At 45.9% G+C, this 15,918-nt stretch overlaps 2 protein-coding genes across 7 annotated transcripts in view; one reads left to right on the plus strand and one right to left on the minus strand.

Annotated features, from left to right (window-relative positions):
• RNF170 (ring finger protein 170) overlaps positions 1 to 11,670 on the minus strand; it is a 34,478-nt gene extending 22,808 nt beyond the window's left edge. Inside the window, exons 1-3 of one of the 4 annotated variants that reach the window (XM_042241224.1) lie at positions 11,531 to 11,670; positions 10,962 to 11,064; positions 5,209 to 5,278 (exon numbers count right to left, since the gene is read on the minus strand). Coding sequence is in view for 2 of the 4 variants with exons in the window: in XM_042241223.1 (XP_042097157.1) it covers positions 5,135 to 5,271 (137 nt within the window). In the remaining 2 variants the exon portion in view is untranslated. Of the gene's footprint in view, positions 1 to 5,134; positions 5,279 to 10,961; positions 11,065 to 11,530 lie in introns of all 4 variants that reach the window. The other 3 variants (XM_042241223.1, XM_027962742.2, XM_027962741.2) reach the window with 3 other exon arrangements.
• A 117-nt stretch (positions 11,671 to 11,787) lies between these two features.
• HOOK3 (hook microtubule tethering protein 3) overlaps positions 11,788 to 15,918 on the plus strand; it is an 89,954-nt gene continuing 85,823 nt past the window's right edge. For all 3 annotated transcript variants that reach the window (XM_060407064.1, XM_027962582.2, XM_060407065.1), the window contains exon 1: positions 11,788 to 11,961. In XM_060407064.1, the coding sequence (XP_060263047.1) occupies positions 11,905 to 11,961 (57 nt within the window). In that variant the 5' untranslated portion in view covers positions 11,788 to 11,904. The remainder of the gene's footprint in view (positions 11,962 to 15,918) is intronic.

Consider the following 15,918-nt stretch of genomic DNA (forward strand, 5'->3'; position numbering starts at 1 on the left):
ACAGCACTGTGAATGTTCTTAATGCCAACGAGCACTTAAAATGACGACTTTTATGTTACGGGTATTTCACTGCAATGTGAAGAATGAATCATAATCATTAAAAACATCCAAGAAATCACAGAAAACAGATAAAAGGTTTCTTTGTTCGACTCTTATCCTATGCATGCTGCCTCTCCTCCAACTTATTGGTGACTCCAGTTGGAAGGGACAGGATTACAGCTGCAAACTGAATTTGAATCTGAAGAGCCAGACGGCACCTTAAACTGACCTCCCTAACCAAGTCCAATCGTGTGACAGGTTCAATACAGCATCCGTGTACTGGGAGAGCACCTTATGCTATTTGAAAAGCTGTATCTTAAGCTGAAACCTCGGCATTCATGCCCACCTGCTGGCCCTATAGAGCAGGAAGTACATATACTGGTCTCTGCCGTGGTCCCTGGCACAGAGCTCCAGAAACACCTGCAAATCCCTAAGTGAGAAGTACACTGGGAGCACCCTGTATTCCATAATATTTGGTCTCTGCCCTGGTCCCTGGCACAGACCTCCAGAAACACCTGCAAATCCCTAAGTGAGAAGTACACTGGGAGCACCCTGTATTCCATAATATTTGGTCTCTGCCCTGGTCCCTGGCACAGAGCTCCAGAAACACCTGCAAATCCCTAAGTGAGAAGTACACTGGGAGCACCCTGTATTCCATAATATTTGGTCTCTGCCCTGGTCCCTGGCACAGAGCTCCTGAAACCCTTGTAAATTCCTGGGTGACAGGAGTATCTTTTGTTGTCAGCAGGTGACTCTGGGTGGGCACCCGGATGAGGGCTGGTCACCAGAACAACAAGGACAGGATTAGAAGGTTGGAATTTTCAGTGTCCCCCACCCCCTGACTCCTGGCCCCATTCTCCAGAAAGAGGAGAGGGCCCAGAAACAGAGTTAATAACGGATCGCGTCTACATGAAGATGCCTCCACAAAAATCCCTGGAGAGCTTCATGCAGGTGAACACGTCCACCCCAGGAGGGGGATGACCCCACACCCCAACCCCACAGGGACAGAGGCTCCTGCACTCAGGACCGCCCCCCAGGCCTTGCCCAGTGCACCTCGTCACCTGTCTGAGTATCTGTATCCTTCATCACACCCCTTAATAAACTGGTAAGCCCACTGCTTCCCCGACTTCTGTGAGCTGCTCTGGCAAGGTAATCGAACCTGAGGCGGGGGTTATGAGAGACTCCGATTTCTGGTGGAGAACCTGGAGACAGGAATCGGACAGAGGCTGTGGGTAACCTGGGGACCTATTACTGGCTGTTGGCATCTGCAGTGTGGTGGGATGGAGCCCCTAACCTGTGTGACGACCTGACAGTGTCTCCAGGCAGACAGGGTCAGAACTGAGTTAAATTGTGGGACACCCAGATGGTATCAAGAAGAACTGCTTGGCAGGGGAAAAGCCACATACATTTGGTGACCAGAAGTAAAGAGTTCCGTGTAAGAATGAGGAGACACAGAAGACACAGACCGGAGGAACAGGTCCCTTCACTGCAGAAGCAGGAAATGTCCACAGGTCTTTCCTGGACACCCCAGAGCAGCCTGTGAAGCTACACAGAATAAACCTTTCTCTTCTTCAACAAAACACACCCTTGCCATATGGAAAGCCTGCACATCCTACAGTCTTTCCCCTAAGCGAGATATCCCCAGTTCTTTCAGGCATCTGTATATGGTTTGTATCCGTAGCTTTGGCCATTTCGATAACCTCTCCTCAATCTTTTCCAGTTTAAAATGCTTGACCCAAGCTGAATATAATCTATATGCAAACTTTATCTGATTATTCTGATTAACACACTCTAATGCTGGTAAGCTTTTGACATCTACAATATATGACTGCCTTACTAATAGAAACTTATTTTGCGTTTCCCATCACTGCAGCCTATGAGGAAATAACTTTTACTTACAAGTAATAATTATCCCTAGTAGAGAAATTAGAAAAATAAAACTATTTTTCAATAAAGTTAATTTATAAAAATCTGTCTTAAAAACAAAATGGGCTACTTGACCTATGGTTTTGTGAGGTGTCTTGCACTTAATTCCCACTCAACAACTTATCCTGCTGCTGCTGCTAAGTCGCTTCAGTCGTGTCCAACTCTGTACGACCCCACAGACGGCAGCCCACCAGGCTCCCCCGTCCCTGGCATTCTCCAGGCAAGAACACTGGAGTGGCTGCCATTTCCTTCTCCAGTGCACGAAGATGAAAAGTGACAGTGAAGTCGCTCAGTCCTGACTCTGAGTGACCCCACGGACTGCAGCCCACCAGGCTCCTCCATCCATGGGATTTTCCAGGCAAGAGTACTGGAGAGGGGTGCCGTTGCCTTCTCAACAGTTTACCATGGATACTTTCAAATAACGATAAATTCGTATCTATACCCCACTCTTAATAGGTAAGGAACAAATTTTTTTTGGAATTTACCTAGCCACAACTCATTTTAAAAGCAGCTTTATTGAGATACAATTAATCACCACAGTCAGTTTTAGAATACTTTCATCACTTCAAAAAGAAACATTCAGCTGTCACTCCCTACACCTCCACTTTCCACTCTAGTCCCTCTAGAATCTACAATCTACCACCAATCTACTTTCTGTCCCTGCAGATTCTCCTATTGTGGACACACAAACAGACTCCAACACACGGCCTTTTGTGTCTGGCTTATGTCCCTTAGCGCAGTGTTTTCAACTTTCCTCCATAAGGCAGCATGCATACTTCAGTGTGCCGTTTCTTTTCATAGTTGAACGATATTCCTTTGCATGGACCTACCACGTTTTGTTTATCCATTTTCCTGCTGATGGATCCAGTCATCTGTTTCCACCTTTTGGATATTAGGAACAATCCTGCTGTAAACACTCCTGTAGGCATTTTTACATGGAGATATGTTTTCATTTCTCACCGTACATATTCATGGGAGTGAAACTGCTAGGACACACGGCAACACTGTGTTTAGTCATTTGAGGAACCGATGGCTTTCCAAAGTGCCTGCACTACCAGTGTATGAGGGTTCCAATTTCCCCACATCCCCAACAATCATTATTATTTGACTTTTTGAACCCAGCCATCCCAGTGAAGTGGGTGTGAAGCTGTATCTTACTGTGGTTTCGTTTGCATTTCCCTGAATGACTAACGATGTCAGGCATGTGTTTACATACTTGTTGGCCATTTATACATCTTTGGAGGAATGCCTATTCTGGTCCTTTGCCCATTTATTAACTGTGTTGTCTTTTTGTTAGCGAGTTTTGAGTTCTCTACATATTCAGACATAAGAGCCTATGTCTGAAATATTTTAGATCAGACATGTGATCTGAACTTTCTCCCATTCAGTGAACTGACTTTTCATTGTCTTGATGACGGTCTTTGAAGCAAAAAAAAAGTTGTTACTTTTGATGAATTCCAATTTATCTATTTTCTTTTGTTGATCATGCCTGTGGCATCATATCTAAGAATCTCCATGATTTACTCCTAGAGTTTTATAGTTTTAGCTCTTACATTTAAATCTTTGATTCATCTTGAGTTAATTTGTGTATATGATAGAGTCAACTTTATTCTTTTGCATGTAGGTAACCTTGCCAACAAAGGTCCGTCTAGTCAAGGCTATGGTTTTTCCTGTGGTCATGTATGGATGTGAGAGTTGGACTGTAAAGAAAGCTGAGCGCCAAAGAATTGATGCTTTTGAACTGTGGTGTTAGAGAAGACTTGAGAGTCCCTTGGACTGCAAGGAGATCCAACCAGTCCATTCTAAAGGAGATCAGTCCTGGGATTTCTTTGGAAGGAATGATACTAAAGCTGAAGCTCCAGTACTTTGGCCACCTCATGCGAAGAGTTGACTCATTGGAAAAGACTCTGATGCTGGGAGGGATACGACAGAGGATGAGATGGCTGGATGGCATCACTGACTCGATGGACATGAGTCTGAGTGAACTCCGGGAGTTGGTAATGGACAGGGAGGCCTGGCGTGCTGCAATTCATGGGGTGGCAAAGGGTCGTCAGACACGACTGAGCGACTGAACTGAACTGAACCTTGTCCCAACATCATTTGTTGAACTCTTTCCCTACTGAAAGGTGTTGGTGCCACTGTCAAAAACCAGCCTACCACAGAGGTATAGGATGACCCATTTTTGAATCTTGATTCTGTTTTATCAGTGTATCAGCTATCCTTCTCAATGAACGATCTAATAAATGCGCTTCTGTTTTCTTCTTCAACCCACTTGCTAATGGAGATGAGTAGAACAAGCTCAAAGGTCAGAGCCCTACCGAAATTCAGTGTCCTTTTTTGGTTTATATTAAAACATTAGTCAGTACTCCTGGGAATGACCTGTCAATCAGTTATAAACTCAGCAGACAGTAAATCCGCTATCATCTGGTCATTTTTTCCCCACTATGCCCACAAGTGTGTCGCCAAGTACCGTGAAAGTGTTCTACTGAAACCAACATAATGTCACCCTAACTCAGAAACTAACCATGCGGAAGTAGAAGAGAATGTTCACACCCTGTTCAATAATCCTTTCTTAATTTTTATAAGAAACGAAAAGATCTGTAGTTTTTGGAATTAATCTCTTTTCTATTTTATATTTTTTTGCTCATTTCTGTTTTCAGTGATACATATGAAATTAACCTCTATTTGTCAGTATTTACATTTCTCATTTATTACCTTGTCTCTGTACTGGCATATAGACATCTGAGATCTTTAAGTATTATTCCTGATTCTACAACAGTAACTTTAATTCTAATTTTAAGTCCCTCTACATTGCCCAAGGTATTTTTTGGCCCCAGGTTTTTTCATTTAAACATGAAAATATATTTGCGCCTATTATTATCAGCTGCAAGTTGATGAATTCAATTATGAAAATTACATGTTAAAACTGTGACAGTCCAACAGAAAATATTAACATTTCATTCAAAATATGGATGACAAATTTAAATGTTTTTTTTTTGACTGGAAAATGTTGATGGCAGGAAAATAAAATACCTTAATACATATTCACAGTCACTGAAGTCTAGTACTTCCTTTTCACAGTAAGTATTAAACATTACTAGGCACAGTCAGCAAGTCAGTTGCCCTTGGAAATATGCATTATTTCAATTCTTTTGTCCTTTAGTCTCACCTGAAAAGTGCATATACCAGGGTAGCAACCAAAGCGAAACTGACCACAACCGCCGCAAGTACTTGGTCACTTACTCCTTCTATGACTGAATCATCATCCAGTTTCAAACTTTGAACTTCACCTTGATATCTGGCCATTCCAGGTCTAAAAGAAAAAGAAACAAGACGAAGATTACAAACAGTACAGTGAAAATGAAATATATCCATTAAAAACAACACAAATGTAGCTGACCTCTGATATATTTTTAGTGCCCACTTGCAGTAGGTTGCATTAGAGGATAACTCCAGCAATGAGGTTTTTTTTTTTTTAATTATTAAAGAATAGGACTTCCCTGCTGGTCTACTGGTTAAAAATCCGCCTGCCAATGCAGGGGACAGGGGTCTGATCTTTGATCTGGGAAGATCCCACCCGCCTCAGGGCAACTAATTCTGCTGAGCCACAACTACTGAGCCCGCGAGCCTAGGGCCTGTGCTCTGCAACGAGAGAGTAGTCCCTACTTGCTGCAACCAGAGAAAGCCCGCACACAGCAATGAAGGCCCAGCACAGACAAAAATAAAAAATAAAACTGTTAAGGGATAAAAGACATTCCTCATGCCTAGAGGCTCTTTGCTTACTCCTGCACACCACACGCATTCCCCATAGATCACACCCCATCCTGTCCCTCACGGCACTGAACGTGCATCATGGAATGTGCCACGCACGGACAGGGGAGGAAAGACAATCTGCTTCCGCAAACACTCCTGCATTACCTGGCACGCTGTCCTGTACACAGCAGGACCTAATAAACAGGAGCGACTTACCTTACTTACGGTGTTAGTAATTTGAAAAGTTGAAAAGACCATAGAACATATGACCTTTTATAGCTATCCTGAGACTGCTTGAATTAATACAAATTCTGGTGCTTGGAAAACTATTGGTCTCACCTGGGACTAAGCTTAGCTTATGGTTCAGAATTCTGTGAACTGCTTGGAAGTCAGAATGACTCTCAGGTTGAATTTCCTTATGAGGAGACAAGGGAACATATGAAAGGGTCCTTCCCAGTTGAGAAAGTTATCACTCAACTGGAGGAAAATAATACCTGATTTCTGTAAGTATGAGGGAAATTAGCCAGACCACATCAGAGTTCAAATATCACAGGTAATTCCTATTTCTTTCAGATGACAAACACTGAAGTTACTTAAAATCTTATAAGACACCTAAAGGGAAATAAAGGCAATAAATATTCAATGACATATATACAACTATTTATAAATAAAATCCTCTATTTGTATAATGTACTGCCCTGAAAATAGCTTTTATTCAATGTCATCGTTAATCAGGTGAGTTTCTGTTAAAAGGAAACTTTGAGTGTGAAACTCTTAACACTTTTGAAAAGGACCTGAAAAACTAGTAAGAAAATGAATGACCTCTCATGGAAGAAACTTAAGCAAACAAACAGATCAAAGACGGCTTTCATCGGCTTTACACATAGTAATGGCCTGATGCATCAGGAACTTTCTAATGACAGGTTTTGAGTATCCTTAATGAAAGCACACACCACGAACTCAGAGAAGGAGTTTTCACCTCAGGATTTTATTCAAAAGAACACTCAGATAAACAGCCAACTGAAGAAAACAGCCTCCAACAATCTCGGGAAAATTACGCGGACAATTTAGATTTTTATTATGGTCAGGTTGCCTCTGTTTAAATTGAGATGCTGGGCCGTGTCAGAAGTCCTAAGGGCAGTGAGGATGACTCACATCTGCTCAGAGATAAGCAAATGTTATCCCACGTCAAGATTCCCAGCCTCTAATTACTCAATCAGGTTGCGAGGATTCCCTCATATGCTGTACATGTTGAGAGTTTATTACTTTGTCCTTAAAAAAAGTATACGGGTTGCATTTGTTTCCGTGTTCTTCCAGGTGTAATAAGTGATAATGTGACTAGATTCTACTGTATAAACTATACATATATATTTGTGTGTATATATGTACACACACACACTATATATTCCTTTTTTATTGGAGTATGCTGCTTTATAATGCTGTCAGTTTCTGCTGTATAATGATGTGACTCAGCTATAAGTATACATATACCCCCTCCCTCTTTCCCTCTTGAGCCTCCCTCCCCCCACTCCCATCCCCCTCCGCTAGGTCATCACAAAGCCCTGGGATCAGCTATGCTATACAGCAGGTTTGCCACTAGCTGTTTTACACATGGCAGTGTATGTTATGTCAAGCCCAATCTCCCAACTCATCCCACTCTTCCCTATAACTGAATCACTCTGCTGTACCCCTGAAACTAACGAAACACTGCAAATCAACTACAGTTCAATAAAAAATGTATATATATGCACATACTCTACTGAATAAATACATGCCTTCTACCAATGACACTCTTAAGATACTGCTTTCTTCACATTTCCGAGAGCTCAGAGATCCAGGATACTTTGCGTGTTGCAGGATCCTGTAAAGTTATTTGCACCATCTTATAGCAAAAGTGTCCAATGTTGTTGAAACGAAGAGTCACTTTTTATTTCCACAAATTCTAGTGTTACTGAAGAAGGTGCCTGGGCTGAGAGATGGTGGGAAGGGCAGAGACAGCTGGGAAGTTTCACAGAGGAACCTGTGGTCCTTTCGGCTGCCTTTCCCTGTCATGTGGAAACCCCAGCCCTCGCTCGGACAACTGCTAACGGTGTCTGATTGGCTTGTTGGGGGTTTCAATAGTTAACTTCCGCCAGCAGTCTCTCTTATCATCAAAGTCAAAACAGGACCTGTAGGAGTTAATGGCTCAGAAATGAGGTATTGATACCACCACTTCAGTTTGGAAAGAGGCCCATCTAAGACTACAGGGGATAAACAATAAAAAGAAATCATCTACTTGAAGAGATGACTTGAAAATGAGTTCCAATGTCAACCTGAACTCCAGTCCTCCAGGTTCTACTGGCCTGAGACAAAACGGTGCTGCTGATTGTGACCAAGGGCGCGGGTTCTCAGCTCAAGCCCAGGCACCGTGGGGAGGCCTGGAGGCCCAGAGTTCGGCTCCGATTCTGCTGTCCCTTAAATCTCTCAGGACCGCTCATTCTCTGCAAAAGGAAAAGGCTGGGATTTGAGGATTTCTTAATTTCCTTTTACCACCACACTTCTCTGATTCAGAGTTTTTTGGAATTAAAAAAAAATCAATAAGAGGCAGGAAAGGTAAATAGCAAAGGTTAAAGCACTTAGAAGTGGGCAGCTGGCCTGGGAGAGCCAGATTCGTATCTTTCCCAGGATAAAATTCTACAGTCTGAATTCTTTTCCAGGATGTATTACTTTAATAATAAACACAAAGGCCAGTGCCTGCTTCCTCCCTTCAGGGATGAAAATTAGGCTTAAGTGCGCAAAGATTTAAGACATCTACCATTCCTACCAAGCACCTTAGAGACTGCTGGTTTCCAGGAGGTGGGCACCTTCTGAAGACCTCAGTGACAGGCACTGCAGGGCCTCACACTAAATGCACTGAACGCACCACTTGCTTGAAACCCCAAGGAAAGGGTATAAAATTTATAAAACATAGTATCTCATCTATTTCACAGGAGCCTGTTAAATGAAAATAAGCAATTAGTACCCTGTCTTTAACTATTTGAGATTTACAGAAACAAAACACATCGATCTTGGGAATGGTATTGATAACTGATAGAAGAGGAACTGATTTCCGCACTGGCCTTCATTACTGCTTAGCTGGCCAAGTCTCATCGAGTAGCTTAATATATTGAAGAAGAACGAGTTTTGCAGTCAGACAACTGCGTACTCGTGCAAAATCTGGGTCTCAGCTTCCTCGTAAATAAAATACATAAAATTAACTATGTTGAACTTTTTTGGCAAAAAAAAAAAAAAAAAACCCTTGTTTTGTGGAGTTGATGAGATAATAAAGGAAAATCATGTGGCATGTTGGCAGGCTCTCAATAAATGGAAGCTATGATACTTTGATTACTATTATTAACCATCTTCAAGGAGTCCAGGGAACCATGATAAAACTTAGCCACGCCTTCCCCACAACTGCATTAAGTAGCATCCAAGCCCTCTTTAATCAGAGCTCTAAGTATGTATTTCTTGGGAGGACTGGATAAACTTGGCACATTGCCACAAAGGACACCACCGTGTTTACGTGAAGCTGATAAAACAGCTGCAGATGAGAACTAACTTCCAAGTAACCAGAGAAAGGAGAGAGCTAAGACAAGTCCCACTCGCTTCCCTTTGGTCTTTTCCAAAGCTTTCAGGAAAAAAACCAGCACAGACAAACAGAGGAAGTGTAGGAAATTCCATAACTTCAAAGGAGAAAACTCAATGTCTTTTTACCCAAATTCATGTAGAAGCACGGCTTTTGCAGACAACTACTCACATGCAAGAAGTTTTTAATACGATTTCCTTCATGGAGGGGAACTGCAGCTACCGAATGGAAAGCTCAAGAACACATCACACACAAGCGTATTGTGGGTGAGCCCTCAAACCTGAGACCTAGGAGGCCGAGGTCAAAGGCCTCAGAAAGGGAGCAGGTGGAGCAAAGATGCTCACACAGGACAGGCCTTCCAGAAAGGATCCACATTCCAAGAATCGGCTGCATGGGAGGGCAGACCGACTTACTGACTTCACTTGCCTAACAAGGCAAATGGTCACTTACAAGCGCCAGGGAGCCTACAGAAATAACCTAGCTCAGAATGTAGAAACTCTGGTTCCACAAAGGTCCAGAGGCACCAACAGAGGAAACAAGGGCAGATGAGGTACATTTTATACTTCTAAAGGTTTCTCTGCCTTTAAAATAAAATGCTGTAGGGGAGAATATTTAAAAGGCCGCTGAGAAGACTTCCGGTAAGATTTTCTACATTCACAAAATGAAAAATCTGATAACTGGTACTCTGAAAAGCATCACTAAAACCTCAATGCTGGGACTTCCCTGGTGGTCCACTGATTAAGAATTTGCCTTGCAGTACAGGGGACGCTGGTTCAATCCCTGGTCAGGGAACTAAGACCCTACAGGCCACAGGGCAACTAACACAAACTATTGAGCACAGGTGCCATAACTAGAGATCTTGCTTGCCTCAACAAGATTCCCTGGGCTGCAGCGAAAACCTGATGCAGCCAAATCTACATGTATGGAAAACAAGCAAACAAACAAACTCAATGGTGTCTTGGCAGTTCTGAAAGCTCTATGACAAAACCTAGTCTTAATGGATAAAGGGGGCTCCAAAACCTAGTCTTAATGGGAAAAGGGGGCTCCAGGAACTGCAAACCAAAGAAAGGTGTGTGCTGGGAAGCTAATTTTGCTGCACCACAAATAAAAGTCTGGCATCATACAGTAAAGTTATGCATACCCTATACCTCAAAAATTCTAGGATTCAAAGGCATCTGCTGCTACTGCTGCTAAGTCGCTTCAGTCGTGTCCAACTCTGTGCGACCCTGTAGACGGCAGCCCACTAGGCTCCTCTGTCCCTGGGATTCTCCAGGCAAGAATACTGGAGTGGGTTGCCATTTCCTTCTCCAATGCAGGAAAGTGAAAGTGAAGTCACTCAGTCATGCGGGACTCTGTGACCCCATGGACTGCAGCCTAAGAGGCTCCTCCGTCCATAGGATTTTCCAGGCAAGAGTACTGGACTCAGTTGCCATTGCCTTCTCCGTCAAAGGCATCTATTCCCCCAAAAAACTTACACGTGGCACCAGTCTATAGAGATAAGAATGTTAGAGTATTGTTCTTAGCCGCAAACTAGAAAAGCAAAATTTGCCCATTGACAGTAGCATGGACAGACAGTTATATTCATACAGTGGAGTACTAGACAGCAGTGAAAACTATCTATGGATCTACACAAACTTACTAGGAATTGAAAGCCACGAAATGACACACACAATTTCGCAGAAGTTCAAAAGCAGGCAGAGTAAAAACGGCGTGGTCTAGGCATGCAGACGCCGGTGGGAAAGCTATAAAGAAATGTAAGAAAGTGAGTATCACAGAAGTCTGTGGACGGAGGAGGGAAGGTGCTCAGAAAGGGAACAGGAGGTGGGGGAGGCAATGCTGTTTTTTCACCTGCTTGTTTATTACTAACTAGTCTTCAGGCACGCACTGTGTGTGCACTTTTCTGCACACGCCTCGCCTAATGATTCATCGGTAACGCTGCAGAGGGTGCATGCTCTGGAACGGGGCGGGGGGGTGGGGGTGAAGGCCAGTCCCCTGGCCACTGGGCAAGGAGGGCCAGGCCGCGGTGCTCCGGCGAGGGGTGGGGGGGACCGGCGGCACCACCCTCCCCGCCCCCCAAGCCCCCCGCCTCCCCGGGCCGCGAGGTCCGCGCGCCCCGAGCTCGCCACGTCGGCCGTCCGGCGCGAGCGCCCGGGGCCGCCCGCCGTCCCGCCCGGGCCCGGGGCCCCGCCGGCGCTCAGCCGCGCGTACCTCTGCAGCGCCGGGGACGCCTTGCAGCTCCGGGCGACCGAGGCGCAGAGTGTTTCCGGGGCCTCCCGCCGCCCCCGCGGGCACCACTGGCCGCGGCCCCCGCCTCCTCCTCCTCCCGCGGGCCCGGGCGCGGGCGCGGCGCACGCGCGCTGCGCGCTTCCGTGCGCGGGGGCGGCCGGCGGGCTGGGCCGTGCGCGGCGTGGGCCGGCGGGCGGGGCGGGGGCCGGGCGAGGCGGCGGCGGCGCGCCGGTGACGCTGCGGGAGCCGCGGCGGCCTCCAGCGCCGGGCGGAGTCGGCGGCCGCGCGGAGGACGCAGCCCGGGCCGCGCCGCGGGCCTTCAGGCGGGGCGGGGCGGCCGGAGCCGCGGCGGGAAGATGTTCAACGTGGAGACCCTGGAGCGGGCGGAGCTGTGCGAGAGCCTCCTCACTTGGGTAGGTGGGCGACGCGCTCCGGATGGGGGGCCCCGACCTCCGCCAGGCCGCCGTCCCGGGGTCCCCCACCCCCCCACCCCGCGCCCGGCCGGCGCTGCCGTCACATCCGGGGCGCGGGGCCCCCGGTGCTGGGCGGAGGCCGGGGCCCGCCTTGGGGACGGGGGGTGGGGGCGCTCCCGGGACCCCGGCCCGAAGCTCCCGCCTTTGTTGTCACGCTGGCAGGACGGCGCAGCCCCGGGCGGGGCGGGGCGGGGGGAGCCGCGCGGGGAGGCGGGCAGGGGGGCTTCCACGGAGGCCCATTCCGGGCATCCGGGAGGAAGGGAGAGGTGCCGGGGAAGGTGCTTGGGATGGAAATAAATCCGCAAGGCTGGGGGATCCGGGCGTCAGTAGTGGGAGTCGACATTTGCGGAGGGGTGGGGGTGAGCGCCACGCTGTGGCATTCTCAATTTTCAATTATTAAATGTTGATGAAAATCTTACATGTGCCTGTAAAGGTGTTTCGTTCTCACGCCAAAAACCGTGCCTGTAGCAGCCTTTTCTACAGCTGAACATTAACACCCAAGCTTGTGTGTTTCTCTTGAGTGTGGTGTCAGAACCTGGGTTGTGCGTGTGTGTGTGTATCTGCAGAGCCACGGGATGCTTCTTTTGGGGAGATTTTATTTCACTCACTGCTAAAAAACGTTAACTATCACTTTTAGTATCACTTTTACAAGAAGCACTAACATTTATGGAGGTGACTACAGCATATGTATTAATGCTGAAGGTAAGAAACAGATGCCAAACGGATTATATTTAGCGGTGCCTTGGGTGACGAGCTTGGATTGTGGACTTGAGTCTCCTACGTGGGACCTTTGAGCGGAAGGGTTACTGGGGCACTGCCCTAGGCTGGTTGTAACAAATGTAGTGAAAATCGTCTGAGGTTGTCATAATTTGTCTTTCATCACAGATCAAGTTGTGTTTTCTGAAACAGTATGTACTGCGATAGAGGAGTCGTTCAGTGACTTTTGCATGAGGCCATTCTTGGAATTTCAGATTGTTTGCAGTAGTGTATAGTTAACACACAGCTTACAGCTGGAGTGAGGTGCAACTTCACGTGGGGAAATGGGTTTCACGGCCGTATTTTAGGACAAAGACAAAGCTGATAAAGTGTATAATGTGGCCAGAGTTTGACTGGGAGGACAGAGATAAAGGAAAGAATCACCACATTCTTTGATTTTGTGGAAGGACTGGATTTGGCAGAGGTTGTAAACAGAAGGTAGAGGATCTGAAAATGAGCATTTTTGGTCTGTACCTCCCTCAGTGCTAGAAAGAAAAAAGCCAAGAGGGCAAAGATGAAGAAAGGTATTAAACCTGAAGTAGGGCTACATTGTTTAAAGTTTGGAAAGACAAGTCAGGGAGAAAAGGTGTGTTTGAAGGGCATCTGCCAAAAGGCGGTGATCAGTGCAGTGATTTGGGTGAGAAGTGTTAATAAAAGTAACAGAGGAAGAACCACAGAGAGAAGTTTGAAGGGGTACATCATGGCAGCATCTGTTTAAAATCTGGTAAGTTGTTAAGAAAACAGATCATCAAGGTGATCAGCTCCACAGAGTGGTCAAGGGATCCGGCTTTGTAGAAAACAGCCTTTTCGAAATTTCACTGGAAGGCTCATCAAGGAAAGACTCTAGAGGGAAGATAAGAGATTATCAATGACAAAACTGGAGGGCAGAGTCCAAACAAAGATAATCAATTCTAAGACTTGGAAACATTTGTAAACATTGTACGGTTGAATCCTTTCCGAGTAAAGTTGAGTTTTAGACGCTGGGTTTGTTCTTCTAGTTGTTATTACAAATGTGGGAAATGTCTGAAGTAGCTGAAAATGTGCAGCTACTCCAGTAGCTCCCCTCCTGTCTGAAGGCCGGATTAATGCCAAAGACAATTCCAAAATGAAAAGTGAGGAAAGAAAATGTATACTGTTCATTCCCCGGAAAAGACCGCCCCCCGCATTTGAAATAATTTGCTCTGTTTTGCACGAAGTTCTAGCCAACCTGGTTGTGCAATTGCTCCGCGCACAGCAGGTGGAAAGGTAACTGCCCCGCTCAGCAAGACGCGGGCGGTTGTTGTCAGTGACACAGAAGCCCCGAGAAGCTGGAAGTTCAGCCTAGGTCATTCAGCCCTTGAGCTTCATATATGGCTACAGCCTCCACATTCAGTCACTGAAGATTGTAATTATGGTCCCGAATATCAAATAAGAGCTTATTTTCACTCCACAGCATTTAGGTTGAGACTAGAGGTATATAGTACATATTAGAAGTTCTTCCACCAGAAATAGTTGAACTAATGCAGAAGACTAAGATCATGGCGTCTGGTCCCATCACGTCATGGGAAATAGATGGGGAAACAGTGGAAACAGTGTCAGACTTTATTTTGGGGGGCTGCAAAATCACTGCAGATGGTGATTGCAGCCATGAAATTAAAAGATGCTTACTCCTTGGAAGGAAAGTTATGGCCAACCTAGATAGCATATCTAGGACCTTTGCCAACAAAGGTCCGTCTAGTCAAGGCTATGGTTTTTCCAGTGGTCATGTGTGGATGTGAGGGTTGGACTGTGAAGAAAGCTGAGTGCCGAAGAATTGATGCTTTTGAACCGTGGTGTTGGAGAAGACTCTTGAGAGTCCCTTGGACTGCAAGGAGATCCAGCCAGTCCATCTTGAAGGAGATCACTCCTGGGTGCTCATTGGAAGGATTGATGCTGAGGCTGAAACTCCAGTACTTTGGCCACCTCATGCGAAGAGTTGACTCACTGGAAAAGACTCTGATGCTGGGAGGGATATGACAGAGGATGAGATGGCTGGATGGCATCACTGACTCGATGGACGTGAGTTTGAGTGAACTCCGGGAGTTGGTGATGGACGGGGAGGCCTGGCGTGCTGCGATTCATGGGGTTGCAAAGAGTCAGACACGACTGAGCGACTGAACTGAACTGAATAGCATCAAGGCACTTGAAATGATAACTGTAGCCACCTGTATAGAATTCAATTCTGTGGGCCGTCTGATTGCCCCAAATGCTGGCTAAATTCACTATTGTATCAGAGAGGTTAGTCCCAGAACCATACATTCCACATTTTTGTTGAAAGAGCAATGTTTGTTAAGAGACAAAGTATCATCCTACCTAGGAAAAATAGTTGAAGCTTAAATTCCAAATCAAAGTGGATGCACCAAGCAAGTTCAGCAGGACGTGCTGGAAAATTTCCACTCTCCCTGTCTCCCCACCCTCTGAGTCAAAATGCACTCTTACCTGTTAGAAAAAGTCTGCCCTACCTGGTACACCTATCAGGCCTCCTTTCTCAACCAGTGCAGGAAACTATTGCTCTTTCCTAGGGTTAAGAGATTGAGAAACTAGAAAGAGTCAGGAATGCCCCCAATTAATGGCAGGAAGCTAAGTGGAGCAGGAATCATCCCCACACAGTGACATCCACACACCCTTGTGAATGTTTGTATGCAGTGGCCTGTGAAACAGCGCACTGGTGCTTACAGTGAGGAAGGGTGTGTTTCTGTGGTGATCTCTCCCCCATTCCACTCGCTCTGCCCTTCTAACTCTGTTCTACTTACCATTGGTGTCCTCTACTGGAGGAATAAAGGAGTCAAATGTACAAAAAGACATAGTTTTTAAAAGCTTTAACTGTCTTATTTTCTTTTTTCCTAAGTAGAGGGCCAGTTTAACCTGTTTAGAGTATAGGTTCTGAAATTTGACCACCTGGCTTCAAATCCTGACTTGGTTGCATACTAACTGTGGGTAACTTTGGACGAGGAACTTCAGCTGTGTTCAGATTATATTCAGGGTGACACTGAGAAGTGTTTCCTATGCATTTAGTATGGATCAACATAATTGCAGGGCTTGTCGAACTACTGGTTGCCTGGTCTGGATTCCAGAGCCTGTAATTCGGGAGGGCTGGGCTAGGATCTGCTGCTCTGCATTTCC

Source organism: Ovis aries, chromosome 26 (genome assembly GCF_016772045.2).
Source record: "Ovis aries strain OAR_USU_Benz2616 breed Rambouillet chromosome 26, ARS-UI_Ramb_v3.0, whole genome shotgun sequence".
Taxonomy (NCBI): Eukaryota; Metazoa; Chordata; class Mammalia; order Artiodactyla; family Bovidae; genus Ovis; species Ovis aries.